Raw genomic sequence first — 21,364 nt, forward strand, 5'->3', positions numbered from 1 at the left:
AAGTTTAAATGGAGAAATAAATAGAAAGATTAGGTATATTAAAATTAGTGGAGTTTGAATAATATTCACCAAGGAATACTTAAAGATACTAATAAATTCCAGTGCAAAATTAGTAGAAATAATATTTGAGACATCAGGGAATATACCCAACTTTTTTCCTAGAATATAGTTAAGTATATACCCTAGAAATTATAGAATCAACATTAATATCTGAGGATAAAGTAAAGGAAATGATCAATTTATAATTTAGAAATACCTGAAAGAGCTTACGTGGTTGCCTAACATTGTAAAAACAAATCATGTCATACCAATTTAATTCTGTTCTATGAAAAAATGGCAGTCTACAAAGATAAGAAGCATTTGTAAAACAGTCTATTTTCATTTCAATAAATGCTTTTGTTTCATTGTATATGACATGTTATTGTTAAGCTAAGAAAGTATAGGGTGACGTGCCATTCTCAATGGCTAGTTATTACTAACGTATTCCCAAGTGGGTGCTCACATTAACAGGCAGTTACAAGAATTCATGATGGAGTTCTTTGGATTTGATCACTTGAATCTAAACAAAAGAATCTAAACTTGAACATCTAAACAAAAGGTTTGAGATATCACTAATTAAATCTATAGATATTACTGAGCTAAATACCAGTATTAGTCACTGGTGCTAGACTTGAAAACAATCTCGAAATATTAGAAAGAAAAGTTCTAAAAAAACAATTGATAATAGTAGAGAAAACTATACGATATGAGGATTATTTTGTGAGCACTTTGGGGGTAAAAGAGCTGCATGGCATGGAAAGACTGGCTCAGTGTGAGTATATAAAAAAAAAAAATCCCAGTATGTTTGTGGGGCAGAAGTTGAGTTGGGGTGTAAGTGTCAAGATGATCATAGATCAAAATGTGATAGTAATGAAAAATATTTGTTAAAAGAGAGTGAGAAAGAATGTGGAATCAAGGAAAGAAGGAAGGAAAAAAGGAGAGGCAAACAGAATTTAGTCGTATTGAAAAGCATACGTCACACAAGCTCTAAAAAGAATCACACTTCTAGCCACTACTAGTCATGCTTAGATTAGAACGTTGTCTCATTTTAGTCAACACATTTTAAAAGGATGTGAAGAAATGAAAATGGATTTGAAGAAGGGCAACAAGAATGATTGAAGTGCTAGGGTATATATCTTAGGCTGAAAAGTTAAGAGTTCAGTATTGTTTGGACTAGAAAAGGGATAGGTAAAGGATGATTTTATTATCATTTTCAAGTATAGAAAGGATTTTTGTGAAAGATAACCTCCATTGGTGATTTCTCAGATCTATAGAGGATGAAAAAAAGCACAAAGGAGCTTAAGTTTAAAGCAGAAAAGATCAGGTTTGGATACAAGACAGATGTCTCTGCCATCAGGGAGATGAAATTTGAAATGACTTCTAAAGGAGGCTTCGAGCCAAGCAGCCATGCTGGTCTCCACTTGGACATATTGTTAAGCATGAAAACAAGCTTGGGAAAGATGACCTATATCAGGGCTCAGCAAACTACCTCCTACAGGCCAAATCTGGCCCACCGTTTTTTGGACAGCCCATGAACCAAGAATGACTTTCACATTTTTAAATTGTTGAAAACGAATCAAAAGAAGAATATTTCATGACAGAAGAAACTACTGTGAAATTTGATTTCGGTGTCCATAAATAAAATTTTGCTGGAACACAGCCATGCCCATTTGTTGAGGTCCTGGGGCTACTTTGGTGCTTGTAATGGCAGAGTTGAGTAGTTGCCACTGAGACCATGTAGTCCACGGAATATGAAATAATTATTACTTGGCCCTTTACGGGGAAAGTTTCCCGACTCTTGACCTATATGATTGCAGCCACTTACACAACAGGTGGATTGTTTTCCTCCAAAGTCTAGAAGCTTTCTCTGTTATAATGAAAATGAATGCCCCTGGGGTCAGCTGATGAATATAAGCGGCACATTCTTTGAATTATCTTTGAGAGAGCTTTAGGTCCACAGAAGAACACTCCAATGTTACTGCTGCAATAGAGGTAAGACAAGGGTAGAACGTGTTACACAGGGCATGGCCAGCCAGGAGCCAAGACAGAATGATACAGTCAGTGAGTAGCTGCGGTTGTGACTTTATGTATTTGTTTTTCTCCACCCACTTCCTTTTTTCTTAGACTCTTTTCTCCTACTTTCAGTACCACGTTCTCCCACAGGTTCCCAGAGTCCTGTTATGCCCTGCATCACACAGGTAGGTGAGACCAAGAAGATTGAGGCTGGCAGGGGCCATGAGGGCAGGTGAGCGTGTTTCAATATAGAGGTGGTAACGCCTGGAGTTTTGGTCCACCTCTTGGATTGGTGATTAGAATGTAAGCTCCCTGAGAGCAGGCATCTGGTCTGTTTTACTCATCACTGTAATCCTACCACTCAGAATAGTATCCAGCATACAGTAGACACTCAATACCTGTTTGTTGAAGGAATGAATGAAGGGCTCTGCTCATTATTATCTACGTGGTCTTGAGTAAGACTCGAAACCTCAATCTCCGCATGTTTAAAGCCAAGATAATAACGACTACTTGGTATGTTTTATCCAAAGCAAAATGAGATGATGCATTCCAAAAGGTTTTAAAAGTGTTAGTTATTACTATTGTTCAACCCTGCCTTTTCATAGTTGATAACATTTACACAAAAGTTCTAGCAACTTAGTTTAGCTCTCCCTTTGGAATTACTTTACTTTTCAAGGAAGGTCAAAAAGAAGAGGTGGAAAGGAAAATCACATTCCTGAAAATGGAGTCACCCCAAAGTTGTCATCTCTAATTATGGCATTTCAGAAAACAGTGTTGAAGAGGTGTTTTTGCGTATACTGACTATCCCAGGGCTGCTCAACTCCCTTGTAAACACAACTGACAGCTCTCGTTATATATAAACAGTGAGTCAGCACCAGCATTCAAGTTGTCTCTGGGAATCGGGAGGGGCCGGTCTCTATAGGGACTTGTAGAGACCATGTTTTCCCCTTATCTTGCATTGAACTATTCCTTGTAGTATTTTTGCAATCTCTGGCACAAGCTTAATTAGTTGCTCTAGTCTGGATCAAAAGTTCTCATACTTTGCTGTGCAAAAAGTTATCTAGGCAGACTATTAAAACATAGAGTCCCGGGCTTGAATCCAAGGAATGCATTTTTAGCAAGGCCCCCAGGTGACATTAAAGCACATGGCACTATGAGCTACACTTTGAGAAACACTGTCTTAGAGAAACTCCTCGGACTCCGGGACCAGCTCACTGCACCACCTTTACGTCCTCAGACCGTTTTTGTTGGGAAATGCCTCTATAGTCTCATTCTTCTTAGCTTGTATATTAATATGGTTCCGTGCCATGTACTGAATCCACATTTAATTATGTGTTCCAGGACCATAATATCCATGGTAGAAATTGATGGTTCAATTACATTTCAAACTCTAGCTTCAAAGGAACTTATCAAGTGGATTCATTTGTAAATGACAGTATGTTTAAAATGTATAAGTATTATTTTTAAAGACATCATTCCCATGGCTAAATTCGAGAAAATACTTTTTCAGAAAGTATTGCCTACTGGAAAAATTATGTTTATGACTTAGTGAAGCACTTTCAAGGTGTTTATGGAAATATCACCCAACGGTTAAGAGTGCTACTGGTTCCACCACTTCGCTGCTGGGAAACTTAGGGCATATTAATTCATCTCTTAAAAGCCCCCCTTTCTTTATCTCTCCATGGGGACAGTTCTATGCCAAACTCCTAGTGCCTCCGTGAGGGTTAGACCAGACTTAGCACACGGTGAGCTCTTGGGAACCGCTGTCTTACGTTATGACCCACACGATGTCTGCCTGCTCCGCGAGGCTGATCACAAGGTGCGATGTGGGCTGTTAACCCAGCAGTGGTTACAGATTTCCTGGAATCAGCACTCTTGCACTAGGTTTTTTGAGCTCTGGACTTTTGAATGATACATGGGTCAGGCAAAACGCTTCCCAGTGGGCAGTCTGCTGCCCCGAGGCATCCTTGCATCTATATTCAAAGACATTGTTATGGGTGGTGATATTTTTCCATTAGTGTAGGTGTTACCAAAGAGATTGCCCACTGGCCCATTCCCAACAGGCTAAGATTGCCCTTTCGTTTGCAGCCATGGTGACTGTTTGCAGATCGTGAAGATGCTCTTTGATGCTCTGCCTTTAAGACTCCATTTCAAAGGATTCTGATTGCTGGCTGCCAGGTGTACCACTGGCGTCTGCAGCAGTTCACAGTCACCCTGCCTCTTGTGAAGTTGTGGCTACGACATTACACAGCTGAGTACACACGTTTCTGTATTTATGTAACTGTCATGGTTACGCAATGACCAAAAAGTCTCACAAAGGCCATTCATTATCTACCTTCCACTAAGGCAGAAAGGCCAGTGGTTCACTAGCTCCCCTGCATCACTGTCCCCACACATGGCATTCTTTTGCTTGTCTTGCTTCCCCTCCTCGGCGTTTGTGGTTTCAAGTACGGAGCTTTCTCATCACGAAGGCTTACTGTGAAGCATGGAGCTGAGAAGCCCCACAAAGTGGTTAAGGCACAGATGCGGCAGCATTTTTTTCTTTTATGAGGCAACGGACAACTGCAACAGAACCCTAATGGGGTTGGTAAAGAAAAAATTCTTCTATAAACTTTAATTATCCACGATTGCTCAGAATGAAAAAAAAAAAGATTCTCTCTAAAAGAAGTATAAAAACACAAGGCATTATTCTTCAGTTTACAGCCTGCAAGCTGCAGAGTTTGCACACCCGGGAGGCACTGGATTAGGGACAACATTAGCGGCATCGATCAGTCTGGGCTGCTGACTTTCATGGGAAAAAGACAAATTTTACACAAGCTGCAAAGCTGGTTAACATTAACAGCATTATTTTTAGCTCTGATAAACAATAAGGAAAATCCTCCTGTCCCCCTCTTATTTGCTAAATAACTATTGTGCTCTTTTTTTGTGGGCTTGATGCATTTTTCAAAACAGTTCAGCTATGCCATGCCTGAAAGGCAGCCAAAATGTCACCTCCCAGGAGATTTCCGCCCAGCAGATATACGGGAGGGTGGGTGTGCTTGGGAATAATCCCACCATCTTGCTGGCTTCCCAGGTTCTGCTGCCTTGAGCCCTGCTCTCTTTAAATTGTATGTTTGTTTTTCTGTGTTGGCTTTTATGCTTGGTAAGTTATAACCCTGTAGGGGCAGACCCTAAACCCCATTTAAAAAAAATCAAATTACTTTATGCCCTGAGTGCATTCTGCAAATAAAATCGATAAACAGAAGCTTCCCATGGATTTATGGAGGCTTAGAAAGGAGACAACAAGAGCTACAAGCTCGGTATCAGACAATGGACACAACTTCTGGTTAATCTTTCCTAGAGAATGTTTTTCATTAGAAATGCCTCCAGAAGATTCAACACATAATTATATTTTGTACAACACCTTCTTTTTCATAACCACAGATGATAATTGTGTTGGCCTTTTTTTTTTTTTTTAAACCCATCTCCCAACTGATTTGCAGCAGCCTGCTCTACTACTTTTCTCTGCATCCTAATTATTCAGTTGTTGATTAGGGGCTACAGGCGTCCCTAATGGTGCTTTGCTCACGGCTGAGGCACTTCTCTAGCTCTTCCCACCAACTCCATCTTCTTTGGCGAGTCAGCACTCTTGTCCTAGCTTCCTCATCCCTCTTGGGGTCCCTTCACTTGCTGAAGCTGGTTACTGTGCTTGGCTCTGAGCAGCACAGATAAAGTTGCTGCCCTTGAGGATGTCACAGTTAAAGAGGGGAGAGAAATGAAAGCAGTTGACTCGTAGTATTGGATCCCTGGGAATGGTAGAGCCATGTTTCTGCCAATCTTGTCCCCTCCCCTTCTGATAAAACACTAAAAAATATACACCTTCACACTGATATACGTCACCCAGAAATATCCAAATATTTTTGCCATATCTAATGATTTGACAGATAATATCACCAAAGAAAATTTGCAGCATAGTGATAGATCCACCCTGTGCTCACCCACCTCCCTAATCCCACCTGCCACAAATGGAAGAGTGCCAGTAATTTTCGTTGAATCTTCACTTGATTATAACTGGAGGGCTGGATGCCCTCTGGTGCAAAGGTATATTTACGTATGCTAATAATATCCAGTCATAAGTTTATGGTGGCTTTCTTTTTCTTATGAAGCTATAATTTATTTTGTGTGGGATTTCCACTTAAGTCTATTTCTTTGAATATTCTGAACAATTTAGTCATGTAAGGAATGTTTAGGATATCCTTTTAGATAGGCAGACTTGTGTGCTATAATCAGAATGTTAATTTCTTAAAAATATCATTTGAAAACATTTTGCACATATGCACGTACAAATGAGAATTGGAGGGTGTGCACACAAGCAAATGTGGTTCCAGATGGACACATTTACTCGATTTAGTATAAAGGTATTTTTACATTTCTGAAAACAATGGGTGGTCTAAAATACATTCATGCAGCATGGATTAGAAGCTCCCAATCTTATGGTAAATTGGCACCTTCCTTCACAGTTGGGCTGGGTTGTGCTGTTCTAACAAATGGTAGTATTCTTCTTTATTTTTTCCTTCAAGAGAAAAGAAACGCTTCTACTGAAGTTATGAAGAAAAATGGCCAAACCTTCAAAGTTTTTATGGTAATTAGTTGCATAAAGTTTTATGCCTAAAAGGCATGGTGAAGTTATTAGTAGATAAGTCAAAAGCGGCAAACTATAAATATTATGTGAAACGTAAGGTCGAAGATTGAAGTCTTATGGAATCATTTTATTCAATTAATTAAAAACAACTGATCTACAAATCCAGAAGGCTGGGTACACGCATAATGTGTGTTTATCAAAAAAGTAGCTAGATGTGATCAAGATGTATTTATTTGCATTCTGTCTACCTTCTTGGAAACGATTTCCTGATTTTCTGAACATTTGCCAAAAGCTTGGGAACATATTGAGAACATCTACAAAAAATGAAATATAACTTCTATTTTTGTATAAGATGCACATTTCTAAAGATTAATAAGACATAGGTATCAGGGTATGTATTGTATGTATTGAATTAACCTATTTATTTTAATTAAGACAATAATTTCCATTGTTTTTGTGTTTAGAGTAATTTTCTGTGCTTGTCTAACTTAAGCAATATACAACGATTGTCACATGTGGTGAGTTTGGCCGTATCAGTAAAAGACTTACTTTTTACATATCCACTTGCTATTTATTGATCTTCTTTTAAAAATATACTTGTGTTTTTGTAATACAGCTGATACAATTACGAAAATTAATTGCACATAAAAACAACAGAATATACTTTCCTATTTTCTACTCTTGGTCTTTGATCTCTTTTTAATTTTTTTCTTTCCCTTTCCTTATTTGTTTTCATTTTGATGCCCATCAATTTGTTTCTCTATTACTGTTATTATTGCAATTTTCTGCTTCCTTTATAGCGTGCACTGTTCTCTTTGATCTGCTTCCCTTCAAGCTTTATTTTTGGTGCTGTTTTTCATGTTCTGTAAAAAAAACATTTTTGCCCCTCTTCCCTTTATTCTTTTGATTCAACTCCTTCTTCTTATAACAAGAACAGAGTCCAGCTTTAAGTGAACAGGTAAATGTTTTTAAAAGAGTAAGCCCTAAGAATCCTTGGCTTCATGCTGATGAGTAGAAATGGTTGAGAGCCTATTTCAAAGACCCTCAAGAACAAAGAACCTTTTCTGAGGCCACGAACAAATACACCAATTCTTTATGGCCCATCTTTGCCAAAAGATCTGAGCTAATGACAGGACAGACCTGTCTTATAAGAGTAGCCAAGAAGGCTTGGGAGGGAACAAACATCTCCTTGACATAATCAGGGGAAAACATACCGTTTATCTCTTTAATAACCATCTTGAGGAAAATTAATGTGACCTTGTCCTTTGTGCAGAACAATAATTGAATTGTGTGTTTTATTTATATCTGGACAAAGGCCAGGATATTGAAATACTTCTCAATATTAGATTTTCTTTTTAAAAAATTAGATTCTATTGGCATTCTCTTTCTGAGGTTTCTTCATTAAAAGCTTCATTAAACATAAATCTTCTTTACACAGCAGAAAACAAAATTTTAAGGAGGACATTTAAAAGGTCTTTTGGAAGAGTAGTGCTACGTGTTTTACTGGTGACTTGTCTCTTCCCAGGGATCTGGCATTCCATGGATAAAATGATAGTTGATCTTTGCCTACACATGTCTGATATTAGTTACATTGAAAGTTGAAGCTATATAACAAGTTGCAGTGTTCTAGAGTCTAAATCTATCACAAATACACTATTTTTAGAATTTGGGGCTAGGGAGTATGATATAGAGGCTTAATTCAGGGACATCCAAATCCTGGGGCCTCCTTCTACTCTGGAAGAGATGAAGTCATCCATTAGGAAGAGAGAGATTCCACAAGTTTTCAGCTGTGCTGAAAGATTCAGCTGGGCTTTAGGTACATGTATGTACTACACTTTGATTATGGCTTTTGAAAAGGAATGAACACACTCCTCACAAGGGCGACGAGAAAAGTGAGAGCTATATAGTTTTCCCACCTTCAAGCTCTTCTGTACTCATCACTCCCTGCAAAATCAGGCAGACTCACTTTTCAGCATGATGCAATATAATTTTGGAGACAGTGTGTGTGCAAACTCAGTTCCACTCTTGGTCTCTTGATGCTGTGTTTCTGGTTCACACCTTTCTGAGGGGAGGGAGGTAGTTAAATGGTTTGATCTGAAAGGCCTTCCCACTGGGCTGCAAACTTCATGTGTAACACAAATACAAATGTCAGGAGTCAATGAGGGACGATCATAGCAAAGAGCAGTCTCATCTATAAAACTTAAAAACCAAGATCTATGTGTCCGTGTCAAAAGCCTGCAACGTGGGAACATTCACCCCATGATAATTGAAAACTGAGTGTAAAACATTTATCAGATGAATAGATTTTTTTTTTCCAAAAGGAGAAAATACCAATGTGATTGTAACATAGAAGCTTGTAACATTTTGTTAGTTTTCGACCTATAATTTTTAAAGGAAACTGCAGATATAATAATCCAGTCTCTGCCTCTGGACGAGAAGTACTGGATGGGTGTGAGATGAAGGGTGACTTTCAGGGCTCAGAGGAGGCTGGGAGTCTAGGAGCCAGGACTGGGTGTTGAGTAAGGAGCACAGAGGAACTGGATTCTGAGGCTCCAGAAGCCGGGATGGGTTCAAAGCACCACATTTGGACGGATGGAGGGCGAGAATTGGATTCTAGACCAAATGTCAGCAAGAGTCAAGGCAAGAGGTGAAATGAAGCAGCTGGGTTTCAGGAGTGGTGCCTGCAGAGTCCCAAGGCCACCTTCACGGGGCTTGGCCAGCCTTACAGGGCATCTGAAGCTGAGCCCGAGGTGAGGAAGAGGTAGTGCAGCTGGTCCACTCGTTCCTTCCCTTAATCCTGAAGCCAAAGATTAAGCTTTTCTTGGCTTTTCCCTTTGGAAGTCTTTTATTCTCAGGACAATTCAAGACCAGGAGTAAGTCCCCACAAGCACTCCTTCCGTCTCTTCCCCGGGCTGACATTGGCATGGTGTGGTCAGGGGTTCAGAGTGTCCGCAGTGAACACTGTTTGGGGTCCAGGGTTTCTCCCAAAGGTTGCCTGGGCACAGGGTGCAGAAGGGTTGGCTGGGGGCCTCACAGCGCATGACAGTTTAGGTCAGAGTGAATTCACACAAAGGAAGCCACTGGAATTGGATAGGTTATGAACCTTGGGCAGCCATCTGGTCCCTCCTGCACACCTCCCTCCTCACCAAACCTCCTTCAAATAGCTGGTCCAGGGAAGTCTAACAGATTCAGTGACAATTAATTTTTTTTAAAAAAAGTAGAATAGTTCTGGCACAAAGAGAATATAAGAAAAAGTATAAAACAGCATCCAATTTGACCAAAAGAGGAATAATATTCACCAGAAAAGTATTCCAGAGAGCAGAAAAATGCTAGGGAACTACAAAAAGTTTAATGAAGCAATAACCTCTGTGAAGGAAGGCCACAAAGCATCAATGCCAGAACTGGGGGGAAAGATGTGAAGACAACAGGGAAATCACAGGAAATGAGAAATTAGTCAGAAATACCTTAGATTTTTGTTTTACTGTTACTGGTTCAATACTGATAAAATGGATAGAAAATAGGTTCTACAGAAGACCTAAACAACATGATTAAATAAAATAGTGATGAATAATATATATTGAACTCCATAACCTGCAAATAGACAATATAATTCCCTATCCTCCAAATACTGTGGTTTTTGGAACGCTCATCAATCTATATTTGCTTCTTTCTCCATCTCATCTAGTTTCATGGCCCCAAACACAATTTATATGCTCACACCTTCCAAGCATGTATCTCCAATCTGAACTTCTCCCGTGAACTCCTGACTCATATTCATCTGCCTACTCAACATCCCTGCCTGGATGTATAACAGGCAACTTAAAGCTAAACATGTTGAGAAACTGGACTCCTGACATCCCATGCCTGCCAACCACTCCTTACAGCTGTCCTCATCTTGGCTGTTGGGAACTCCATTCTAGCTTGGGCCATGTTTCCTATCCAACCCATTAGCAAGTCATGCTGGCTCTACCTTCAAGAAATATCCAGAATCCAAAGGCTTCTCAGCACCTCCACTGTGGCCCCCCCATCCAGGCCACCTCCTCACTGGCCTCTCCATTTCCGTCCAAGGCCCCTTACAATCTCGTCTCTTATAGCAGCCAGAGGGATCCAATTAAACATAAAATGGATGGATTACTTCACTCTTCTGCTCAATCCTTCAAGTAGCTTCCCCTCTCAGAGTAAAATCCAAATAAAATGACCTGTACTACTCCCTAGTTGTCTCTCCTAAATGCCTTCTCCTGCTACTCTTTCATTCAACCGCTGTGTTCCGCAACCTCACTGGTCTCTTGGATCATGCCAGGAACAGTGTATCCTGCCTCAGGGCCTTGGCACGTGCTGCCCTTTTGCTCTTTCCCAGTTGTTCATGTGGCACACTCCCTTGCTCCCTCCAGGACTTTCCTCAAATGTGGAAACTATTCTTTAAACAAAGACCATATTAGGACAGGCTACTTGCAAGATTTTTAGATGATTGGGTTCAAAACAAAGACTGATTTAGGCGATATATAGTAACAACAACTATTTATATTAGTGCTTGGCCCTTTACAAAGCTCTTCAACATACTATGCACCTTTAAAATATGAAAATAACACTGTGGATGCATAGAATCATTCATGTTTTATAATGAGGCCTTGTCTAAGGTCACATAGCCAGTATCTTCTAGAATCTTCTAGAATCAGCCTTCACTCCTGCCTTATAGTCCCAGAGCAAATGCTCTTCTTCCTCTACATATAATGATAATAATAGTAATAATTAAAATAATAATATTAATGATAGCAGCTAACATTTACTGAACTCAAAGCACTGTTTTAGGCTCTTTATAAGTATTCTCACATTTAATCCTCACAGAAGCCTAGGAGGTAAACAGTTTTATTATTTGCAGTTTACAGAGACGGGGACTAAGTCAGTGCCAGGTTAAATAACCTGTTCATGGTAAATTGGTGGTAACGGCAGAGGTAGGATTTATACCCAGGCACTAGGACTCCAGTTCCTGGGTCCCTACTACCACCCCAAATCCCTGCTTGGTTGTAGAGTAGTTTTGTCTGCTTTGCTGGATATCCTAGATACAATTTACAGTCTGGCATAAGTGAGTTCTCCAGTTGAGTAATTAGAGGTCAACTGTGTTCACCCAAGATTTCTTGAAGGCATAGGGAGTTTAAGAAATAACATCTTGGGCTTCCCTGGTGGCACAGTGGTTAAGAATCCACCTGCCATTGCAGGGGACATGGGTTTGATTGCTGGTCTGGGAAGATCTCACATGCTATGGAGCAACTAAGCCTGTGTGCCACAACTACTGAGCCTGTGCTCTAGAGCCCACAAGCCACAACTACTGAGCCCGCGTGCCTAGAGCCTGTGCTCCACAACAAGAGAAGCCACTGCAATAAGAAGCCCATGCACTGCAACGAACAGTAGCCCCGAGTACCCGCAACTAGAGAAAGCCCGTGTGCAGCAATGAAGACCCAACACAGCCAAAAATAAATAAATTAATTAAAAAAAAGAAAAAGAAATACCATCTTCTGGACCTGGAGATGATCATACTAAGCGAAGTAAGTCAGAAAGAGAAAGACAAATACCATATGATATCACTTATACGTGGAATCTAAAATACAACACAGATGAACATATCTATGAAACAGAAACAGACTCACAGACATAGAGAACAGATGTGTGGTTGTCAAGGGGGAGGGAGGGTGGGGAACGGAAGGACTGGGAGTTTGGGATAAGCAGATGCAAACTCCTATACGTAGGATGGATAAACAACAAGGTCCTACTGTACAGCACAGGGAACTATGTTCAATATCCTGTAATAAACCATAATGGAAAAGAATATAAAAAAGAATATATATATGTATAACTGAGACACTTTGCTGTACAGCAGAAATTAACACAACATTGTAAATCAACTCTACTTCAATAAAATTTAAGAAAAAAGAAATACCATCTTCGATTGGGTTTAAGTGTGAAAAATTTCAATGGAATTGATAATTGTCAGATGTTGTAATCTGCTTAAGCAGAGGTTTGTAGTTCCTGAAACATCCCATGACCACCTTTTCTAAGGTGGATGTTTTATCTCTAAACAAGATGCCCACTGCTGCAGATTAACCAGTTTGTGCCCGAGAGCTTTCCATTCCAGCAGCAATGGAGGCATTGTCTCTCCACGGAGGCTCGCAACAGGCGGAGGAGAGAGAGCTGCCTTACCTGGGGTGACTGTAGGCTACCTGCCGGAACTCGTGATTCCAGTTCGGTCTTCCATAGAAGGTTTTCTGCCTTAATCCCGTAATCACGTCAGTATTTTCATCCCAGTGTAAAGCTATGTGAAAGGCCTAAAGTAAAAATTGTGGTATCAGATGACATTTAGAGGGAAAAGAAAAGGAACCTCTAATAAATGAGGGATGAAGTAATTATGCTCATTTGTAGATTTAATACACAACTTTTTATAGGAAATTCTTTGTAGTCTACCTTGGGCACTATTGAAACAAAGTGCTTTCTATGTGGTTGATGTGCAGAAACGTGCGCCTGGAAAGAAGATTTTTCTTGAAAGGATGAGAGAAATACGGTAAAAAGGGGTAAAGAAAAGCAAGCACTAAGCTACTTCCTTTTTTTTTTTTTTTCTGCCAAATTTCTCAAAAAGTAATCTCTAGCTCTGTCCCCATTCACTTCACAGTAAATCCTGGGGATGTGAGAAGGGCCCTGACAGATTAAAGTGATAGAAAAAGCCCAGGGTGAAGCTGGATTTTACGGTGAGATCTGCCTACTGGAGTGAAACGGTCTGTGTCCAGGTTCAAGTGCTGGGAGGATGTTGAGTCTGGCAGGCAGAGAGGTGGCCAGAACTAGGAAGGGGCATGGCTGGAGCTCTGTGCCTTCAAATTACACGAAAGCACCCAGGCATCAAGTGGTCGATAAATAAGAGTCTGGGGAATAGCCATGCCTAGTGATGATTTTTTAAGTTGCTATGATTTGGTTCAGCCCACGCTGAACTCTGGTAGGTAAGAAGGATTCTTGCTTCTTACCTCCTGGGATATGTGTCTGCTCTGCTCAGATCCCGCCACAGCTCTTGAGCTCATGGGTTTTTACCCTTTGGTGCTTTAGTTGCTTACATCCTCTGAGCAGTATGGGTAACAACCCTGCTGGGCCCAACTCTTACCCCACGATCCTGCTGCAAGACTGGCTTCCCCGGCTGGCCTTCACATCAGTCTAGGAAAGCAGCCAGGGGTAGGGAGGCTGCACCCTAACAGGCAGTAGACGGTGGCAGACTTTGGTGGAGTCTCAGATATCCAGGCTGCAGGAAGTTGGCACCAGGCAAGTCTGAGCCTAGGTAGCAGGGCTACTACAGGAACTGAATTTGGGAAGAGGACTCCAGGCAAGAGAGGGAAAACTGGCAAGAGTGGGGCAGGACCCCCTTCTTAGGCAAGTTTTTCAAAGCACGAAATATGAGACAAGAGTTCAGGGATAAGAACGGAGGTGGTAGTTGAGGACAGAGCCTTGAAAACTGGCGGAAGCCGCATTATCAGAACTGGAACTCAGGGTCAGAGTTGTATCGGCCTCCGGATTAGAATGGCAGTGTTGCATCTCCACAGGCTTTTGCTTAACAGTAGGATGGATTGGTGCTCTAGAGGAAGCTGGTTCCAGCAGTGGGCAGAATAAGAAGGCAGAGACAGTTGACTCCCTTTTGACTAAGTGCCAAATCTAATGACCAACTCAGGCCTTATTTTCCTTGGCTTCTCCACCATGTGGTTGAACATTGCTTCTTCTTGATTCTATTTGCATTACAAAATCCTAGTTCTTCTATTTCTCTCTGATTCAAGAAAGAAACAGTAGTTGTTATTTTCTTATCATATTCTCCTGTCTTGATATGTAGCTGCCTTCTCAGTCTCTAGCTCAGCTCTCTGCATCTCTTTCAGACCACTACTCCCCAAAGAGCTTCCATTTTCACAATCCAATTAGCATAATCCACAAAGATGAATTCAAACTTTCTCTCCCAAGCCTTCCTCTTCCTGCTTGAGTAGAATTCTGCATCTCAAACTCCCCAAACATATTTTTATGTAGAATTCTTTCTGTTCCTTCAAATTGACCATCATAGCTAAAAATGAATCATCTCACTTTCCAAATAATTTGTGACTTCAAGTTACTTCCACGTACAACTGTTAAGTGATTTCCATAGGTAGGCAGAGTGCTATGAATCGAATGGTACAAAGAAGACAGACAGAAGGTCTCTGCTCTGTGAGGCACTGGTCATTGGAGGGAGAGGCAGACCATGTGCACAATTTCTATGCCCTGATTCAGACCACCACCCTTCTTTACCAGAGACAGAAGCGAAGTGCTCTGGAGAAGGAAGCATGTTACTCTGGTGAAGCCCCAAGTAATTTTGACTAAGAGAACTGGGCAAGGCCTTAGTGGGGACTGGTCTTGAAAGGATGATTCCATGCAGTAGTGCAGCAGGTGGGACAGAGGGCACTGAGTGACATGTCAGGGAAAGGAAACAGGATGAGGGGAGACGGAATTAAGAAAGTCCTTGGTGTGATTGGAGAACATGTATTGTTTGGTGGCTCTGGTGCCAGGGGAAAATGATGGGAATTCTATAGAACAAGTGGGTTTTGCCGTCAGGTCAGGAGGGGCCTGGAAATATCTGCTAAGAAGTTTGGGCATTATTCAGTAGAAAAAAGAGTTTTTCCCACTTCCGCCCATGGTACCTTCCAGCTACCAATCACTGATGTTCAAACATTTGGAATTATGTTTGCTCCATATTTCTCAGCCCAGTGTTCAATTAATTCTCCAAACCCTGTTGATTTGCCCTTCATAATAATAATAATTTGCCCTTTTCCATCTGTCCCTTCTGTTCTTGTCATTCTGCCACTTTGAGGTTGTTGAATTCAGTTTAGCAATTGGCTGTTTCTAAAACAGCCTCTTGATTCCTGACTGACAGCATGTACCAATTATTTTGTCCTGAAATTTAAGCATCTCAAGAATTTCCAACATGTCATGGCAAAAATTTAAGAACATGTCTATTTTAATTTGCTCGTATTCAGAAGAAAACTATCTCTTAACAGCGTACTTTTGGAAGTGGCAGGGATGGGATGGGGTAGAGCTGTGTTGTCACAAAATCAAACAGAGCCTCGGTCTTGCAACTTCCAAGTGACTGGGGTTGCTTAAGTGGACACTCAGGATCGATTCACTTTAGAAGCAGAAGAGCCAGCACAGGACCAGAAAGCAGAAGACAAAGGCTTGTTTGTACTTCACCAAGTGGATCATTAGTCAAAAATCCCATTGAATATGAAAAAAGTATTTGTTTGGAAAATATAATTAACACTATTTAATTCATGAAGATGTTTCAAGCCTAATTCCCAGGAAACCTCTATTTCAGAGTATCCCAGAGGAATAAATATGTAAGGCCAACTGCAAATAAGACCCTAAAAAATTGTTTAGCTACTGAATTTCAAGCAAGTCTTATTCATTTGCAGAAGCACAGAGTCAAATTACAGTGATGTTCTATAGGGCCAATTTGTGTGTGTGTGTGTGTGTGTGTGTGTGTGTGTGTGTATGTGTGTGTGTGTGAGAGAGAGAGAGAGAGAGAGAGAGAGAGAGGCTCTCAGGAGTGCATTCATTTGTAAATTTAGTAACTAATGCAAATCTCTGGTTCAAACACACTTTCCTTAAATATCTATAGTAGCTGTCACAGAAGTGCTGATTAGGACATAAATGTCATAACCGAGTAATCACTTCATTGTTAGCTTCCATATTTGAGGAGTTAAAAAAGATTGGAAATGTAATAGTTATCATTCAATACTATCAACACTGAAATAGTACCATAGTGCAATATTTTGATATGCATTATTTTTGGTAAACTCAACCTTAATATGTCATTAATACATATTAATGGACACAGCAGAACACCTGTCCCAACAGATCATTTTGATCTTAGGTGAATAAACATACGTGCACACAATTTCTAAGAATGCCTTAAGAAAAATAAATCTCTAGATAAATCATGTATTCATAATAATTATTTTCTGTAGGAACTCACATGGTTTACAATACAAAATGCTGAACGTCAACACCTGTCAGCTTTTCCTGTTTAACTCTGAACAGCTCAAAACATAGAATTAGAACCAATTCGGAGCTCAACGAGACAATATAGCCAATCCATAATGTTTGCTTGATGTTACTAAATTTCAAATGCAGCTTTTAAAAAAAATTTATTTATTTTATTTATTTTTTATTTTTGGCTGCATTGGGTTTTCGTTGCAGGGTGTGGGCTTTCTCAGTTGCAGTGAGCGGGGGCTACTCTTCATTGCAGTGTGCGGGCTTCTCATTGTGGTGGCTTCTCTTGTTGCAGAGCACGGGCTCTAGGCATGCGGACTCAGTAGCTGTGGCACACAAGCTCAGTAGTTGTGGCTCACAGGCTCTAGAGCACAGGCTCAGTAGCTGTGACACACGGACTTAATTGCTCCGTGGCATGTGGGATCTTCCTGGACCAGGGCTCAAACACGTGTCCGCTGCATTGGCAGGCGGATTCTCAACCACTGCGCCACCAGGGAAGCCCCAAATGCAACTTTTAATGACATAATTTCTCTTGGATTTCCAAACTTGGGGTTTTCTCCCTTTAACCAACCTCTTTTTCCAATCTTCTTTTCTATTCCTCAGCAAATTAACTGTAGCTTTTTTTTTTTTTTTTTTTTTGCGGTACGCAGGCCTCTCACTGCTGTGGCCTGTCCCGTTGCGGAGCACAGGCTCCAGACGCGCAGGCTCAGCGGCCATGGCTCACGGGCCCAGCCGCTCCGCGGCATGTGGGATCTTCCCATACCGGGGCACGACCCCGTGTCCCCTGCATCGGCAGGCGGACTCTCAACCACTGCGCCACCAGGGAAGCCCAACTGTAGCTTTTATTGCTACAATTGAATAGCTCTTTCTAATCTGGTTTTATTTTATTCTCTTTTTCTTTTAAAGAACATAAAAACAATACTTTCATGCTGCTAGATAACCGTGTAGCTCATTATTGAAATTATTCCTCTTCTCTTTGCTCTATCATGACACAAGTTAGATAGTATTGCTCATTCTCAAAGTCTTATCTATACCTGATTTTCATCCCAGCCAGTAAGAAATATATGATAACTCAGGAAGTGAGTTTTCCCTTGCTCACTCATCCTTGTTTCCAGCGAGAGTAAGAGATCGGCAAACCACTCAAAGGCTCCTGGATCTCGGCAGATCCAGTAGAAGTACACCTGTTAAGAGAGAAGGCAAGAAAACAGATCTGTCCCTCTTTTCATAATGTGCTGATAATCGCAGACTACTTTATCTCCACTAAATTATTTGAGCCCAAATGGGCACTTCTGCAAAATAACACGCTTCCCTCTGCCAGCGAACAAATAGTCACACTGTGATTTCTTTTGAAAAAATTCACATTGTGTTTGAAAAGGCCCAGAATGAATTCAGAGTCAGGAGCCTGTGGGCTGTTGCCAGTTTCACTGGATGAGGATCAATTTACCCCATTCCTGGCTGTGCTTCTTCTGAATGAGGTTAATAATCATAACTAGCTGTGCCTTTCACTCTTCCCAAAGGGGGATAAACTGTTAGACCAACGCCCCTCATCTTCACTTATGACCTAAGCTCTGGATTTGAACCTTCTCCAGAGACCCAAAGGCTTGTTCACTAATCCACTTCACCAGCCATGCCCTCCGGGGGGTGGAGATTGCAGAATCAAGCCACACAGGCCAGAAGTTTCCCATCAGCCAGACATATCAGTGTCCAAGGAAGCTGGTGGGTGGTGGCAGAGGTTGTGTGTCAACTGCTATAATGAAATTACACTGAGGAACATTTCTTTTTTTCTTTTCTTTTTTTTTTTTTTTTAAACTCTCTGTGTTTAGCAAATGGCATGTGATGAGAAGTAGTTTGGGTTTGCTAAAATAAAGGCTTAGATTTTGTGCTTTGAGTTTCAGATAATTGTATCTAGAAGAAACCACGGGAGATAGGTCTATTAATTCTCCTCTTTTTCTCACACTCCTACCCCCTACTGCCCACTGCTCTTTCCTGCACCCCCTCCCAAAAGAGATGCTGATTAACAGGATAGAGGAGGGGGCCGGCCTTGATCTCCACCAGGAAATATCGTCTCCAATAGCCAGTGTTCTCATCCTCCCCTCCCCCGCCAGGCTGCAAGCTCACCATCATCATATAATGAAATTTACAGGCGAGATTTAATTAACAGATCATATTCATGAGGAAAAAGAAATCACAGAACGTGTTTCCAGGCTAAGTATCTTGCCTATTCTCTCCAGGTTTGTGCAGGAATTTATGAAATTAATACTCAAGAAGAACAAAAGCTTAGAGCCTACATATTTGTTGGACAGTTGCTGCTTGGAAGGGTTCTTGGAATATTAATCTCAGGACTACTAATAATCCCCAGGTATTTTAGCTCCCCTACCCCAAAAGGAGCTTCTTCTCAGCTGTAAAACTGAGTCAGTGGGGCCCTCCTGACAATCGTGTTCATCCTTGTTGATTCAAAGAATTGAATTGAATGTACTGAACATTCTGAATCCTCACTCCATGTCAAGACTGTTTTCAGCTCTGGAGCTCGAAGAGCAAACAAAGGAGACAAAAATTCCCTGTCTTCATGGTGTCTGCATTTTAGAGGGAGAAGAAAGATGATAAATTAACAACTAAAATATAGACTATGTCAGAGGGTGATTGGTACGCTGAAAAAAAAAAAAAAAAGGCAGGCTGGAAAGTCCTGCAATATTAAGTCAAATGGACAAGGAAAGAGGACATTGAAGCCAAGACGTGGAGAGAGTTGAATGGTTAGGGGAGAGGCCCGGGGTGGGAGCTGTCAGAGGGGAGCCAGGAGCTGGTGGAGGGGAGTGTGGGGTGGGGGGTGGGCAGCGAGAGGTGAGGTCTGAGGGGAAGGCGGAGAGGTGCAGACGGGGGCTGTGAGGCCATCCTGACTTTTACTCTGAGTGAGGTGGGGAGACACTGCAGGGTGCCCAGCAGGGGAATGACGTCATCTGAGGAAGGATCCTGGGCCCGACCATTCTGGCAGCATTTTTATAGACTGGGCGGTGAATCGGGGAGGGGGAGGGGAAGGAAGGAAGAATGGAGGCCAGAGGCTGATTTTCTATGCTGTGTAGGTGATGAGTACTGCTATCCTCTTTCTTTCCACCTTGTATAGTGCCTCATTTAAATTACTCTTGCAAAACCTCAGCCCTGCCTTTAACTCGCTTTGCTCCCTATGGAAATCAAAACCAACTAACTGAATTTAATGCCTTTCTCACCTATGCTCCTCCCCTCGTTCCTGCCCCTAGTAGCTTGTTTGATCTAAGAATATTAACGGTGCATTTGGTATAGAACAAACAACATTGACTTATTTTCTATTATTTTCACTCTTTAAGAAACATGCTAAAAATACATTCATCTGAAACAACAAACCAAAAAATCGTTTTTTTTTAACATGTCAATTTCAAATCCAGTCCCAATCACCCTTACTTGAAAAACAGTCACATCTTAGCTTTCCTCCACTTACTGACCCTTATTCTTTCAAACAGAAATCATTCCTGTCCTTACTTTCCTGTGGCTTAGCTGTGTGTCAGTGTTCTGAGGGTTCGCCAAGCCTTTTATACGTTCTGCTTCCTTGTAATGGCTTTATGTGTTTTTCCCTCTGTAACTGACTCACAGGTGACACTGGGCAGCTTTGGTGCAAGAGGCAATGGAGGGGCACTGAATGGGCTCCGGTGAAGTGCCTCGGGCAGAAAGAGAAGAAAATGGACTTTGAAGAGAGGAAAAAGCACATTTACTTTGACTCCCTTTCATCTTTCTAATAGTGAGGGACGCTCACTGTGAAGGGACAGAGGCTCCCCACCTCTGTGTTTCCTCCAGTAGGAAGGGTCTGGTCAATGGTAGAACAAACGTCCCAAACAATAGGCTACACGTCTGTGATCTGTGCTTCCCAACTCTTGCCCCGCCTCAGTCTCCAAAAATAAAACCACCCTAAAATCGGTAACCTGTATAAAGCATGGCTTTCAGAAATCTATAGTAGATAACAGAGGCCTAAAATACCTCAGGTAACTTTAAAAGGTTTTGTTACACAGAAAGTCATCCTCAGTAAAATGATGAAAGTTCTGAACTTCTGTAGTAATGAAGTTTTCTTTTACAGGACTCAGCCCACACATTTTTGTAGATCTGATGGATCCCCAGATGTTGCAGGGCACCGCTCCAGGACGTTGTTATGGGGTTAGGGAGTTCTGTATGCATGTGGCCTATCACAGGCCTTCGCTGCCACATCGTTCCTAGCACGAACCACGAGATAAACTCAGCCAGAGCCAATCTTGGGGGGGGGGGGCCTGGGTCTCAGCTCCAGCTCATCCCCACCTTTCCCACAGCCTGGGCTTCTCTTTAAGAGAGTGTGGACCAGGTCATCTGGGCCCAGTAGGAAATGTCCCCATGCTATTTTTGGATAAACAATTCCAGGAAATGAAATAAGAAAAGCTACTTATCTATTTTACTACCAGAGCACCAGACTCTTCCATCAGACATTCCCGTGCCATGGCCTGGATAGGTACCCACAAACACAGCAGGGGACCTGCATTTCTTTAGACCCAAAATCAATTTCCTGAGGGTGGAATGGGGACAAAAATTACCTATCTATCTATCTATCTATCTATCGCTGAGAGCACCCAAGGGGCTTTTTCCTTTCTAAGGAAGGAAATTGCA

The 21,364-nt window shown here is 41.4% G+C and overlaps 1 protein-coding gene across 1 annotated transcript in view; it reads right to left on the reverse strand.

Annotated features, from left to right (window-relative positions):
• Positions 1-276: 276 nt before the first annotated feature.
• The window catches only part of NOX3 (NADPH oxidase 3), a 61,584-nt gene continuing 40,496 nt past the window's right edge, over positions 277-21,364 (reverse strand). The window contains exons 11-13 of the mRNA XM_073789315.1: positions 17,743-17,889; positions 12,869-12,993; positions 277-2,020 (exon numbers count right to left, since the gene is read on the reverse strand). Of these exons, the coding sequence (XP_073645416.1) occupies positions 1,894-2,020; positions 12,869-12,993; positions 17,743-17,889 (399 nt within the window). The 3' untranslated portion in view covers positions 277-1,893. The remainder of the gene's footprint in view (positions 2,021-12,868; positions 12,994-17,742; positions 17,890-21,364) is intronic.

This window comes from Tursiops truncatus, chromosome 12 (assembly GCF_011762595.2).
Source record: "Tursiops truncatus isolate mTurTru1 chromosome 12, mTurTru1.mat.Y, whole genome shotgun sequence".
Classification (NCBI taxonomy): Eukaryota; Metazoa; Chordata; class Mammalia; order Artiodactyla; family Delphinidae; genus Tursiops; species Tursiops truncatus.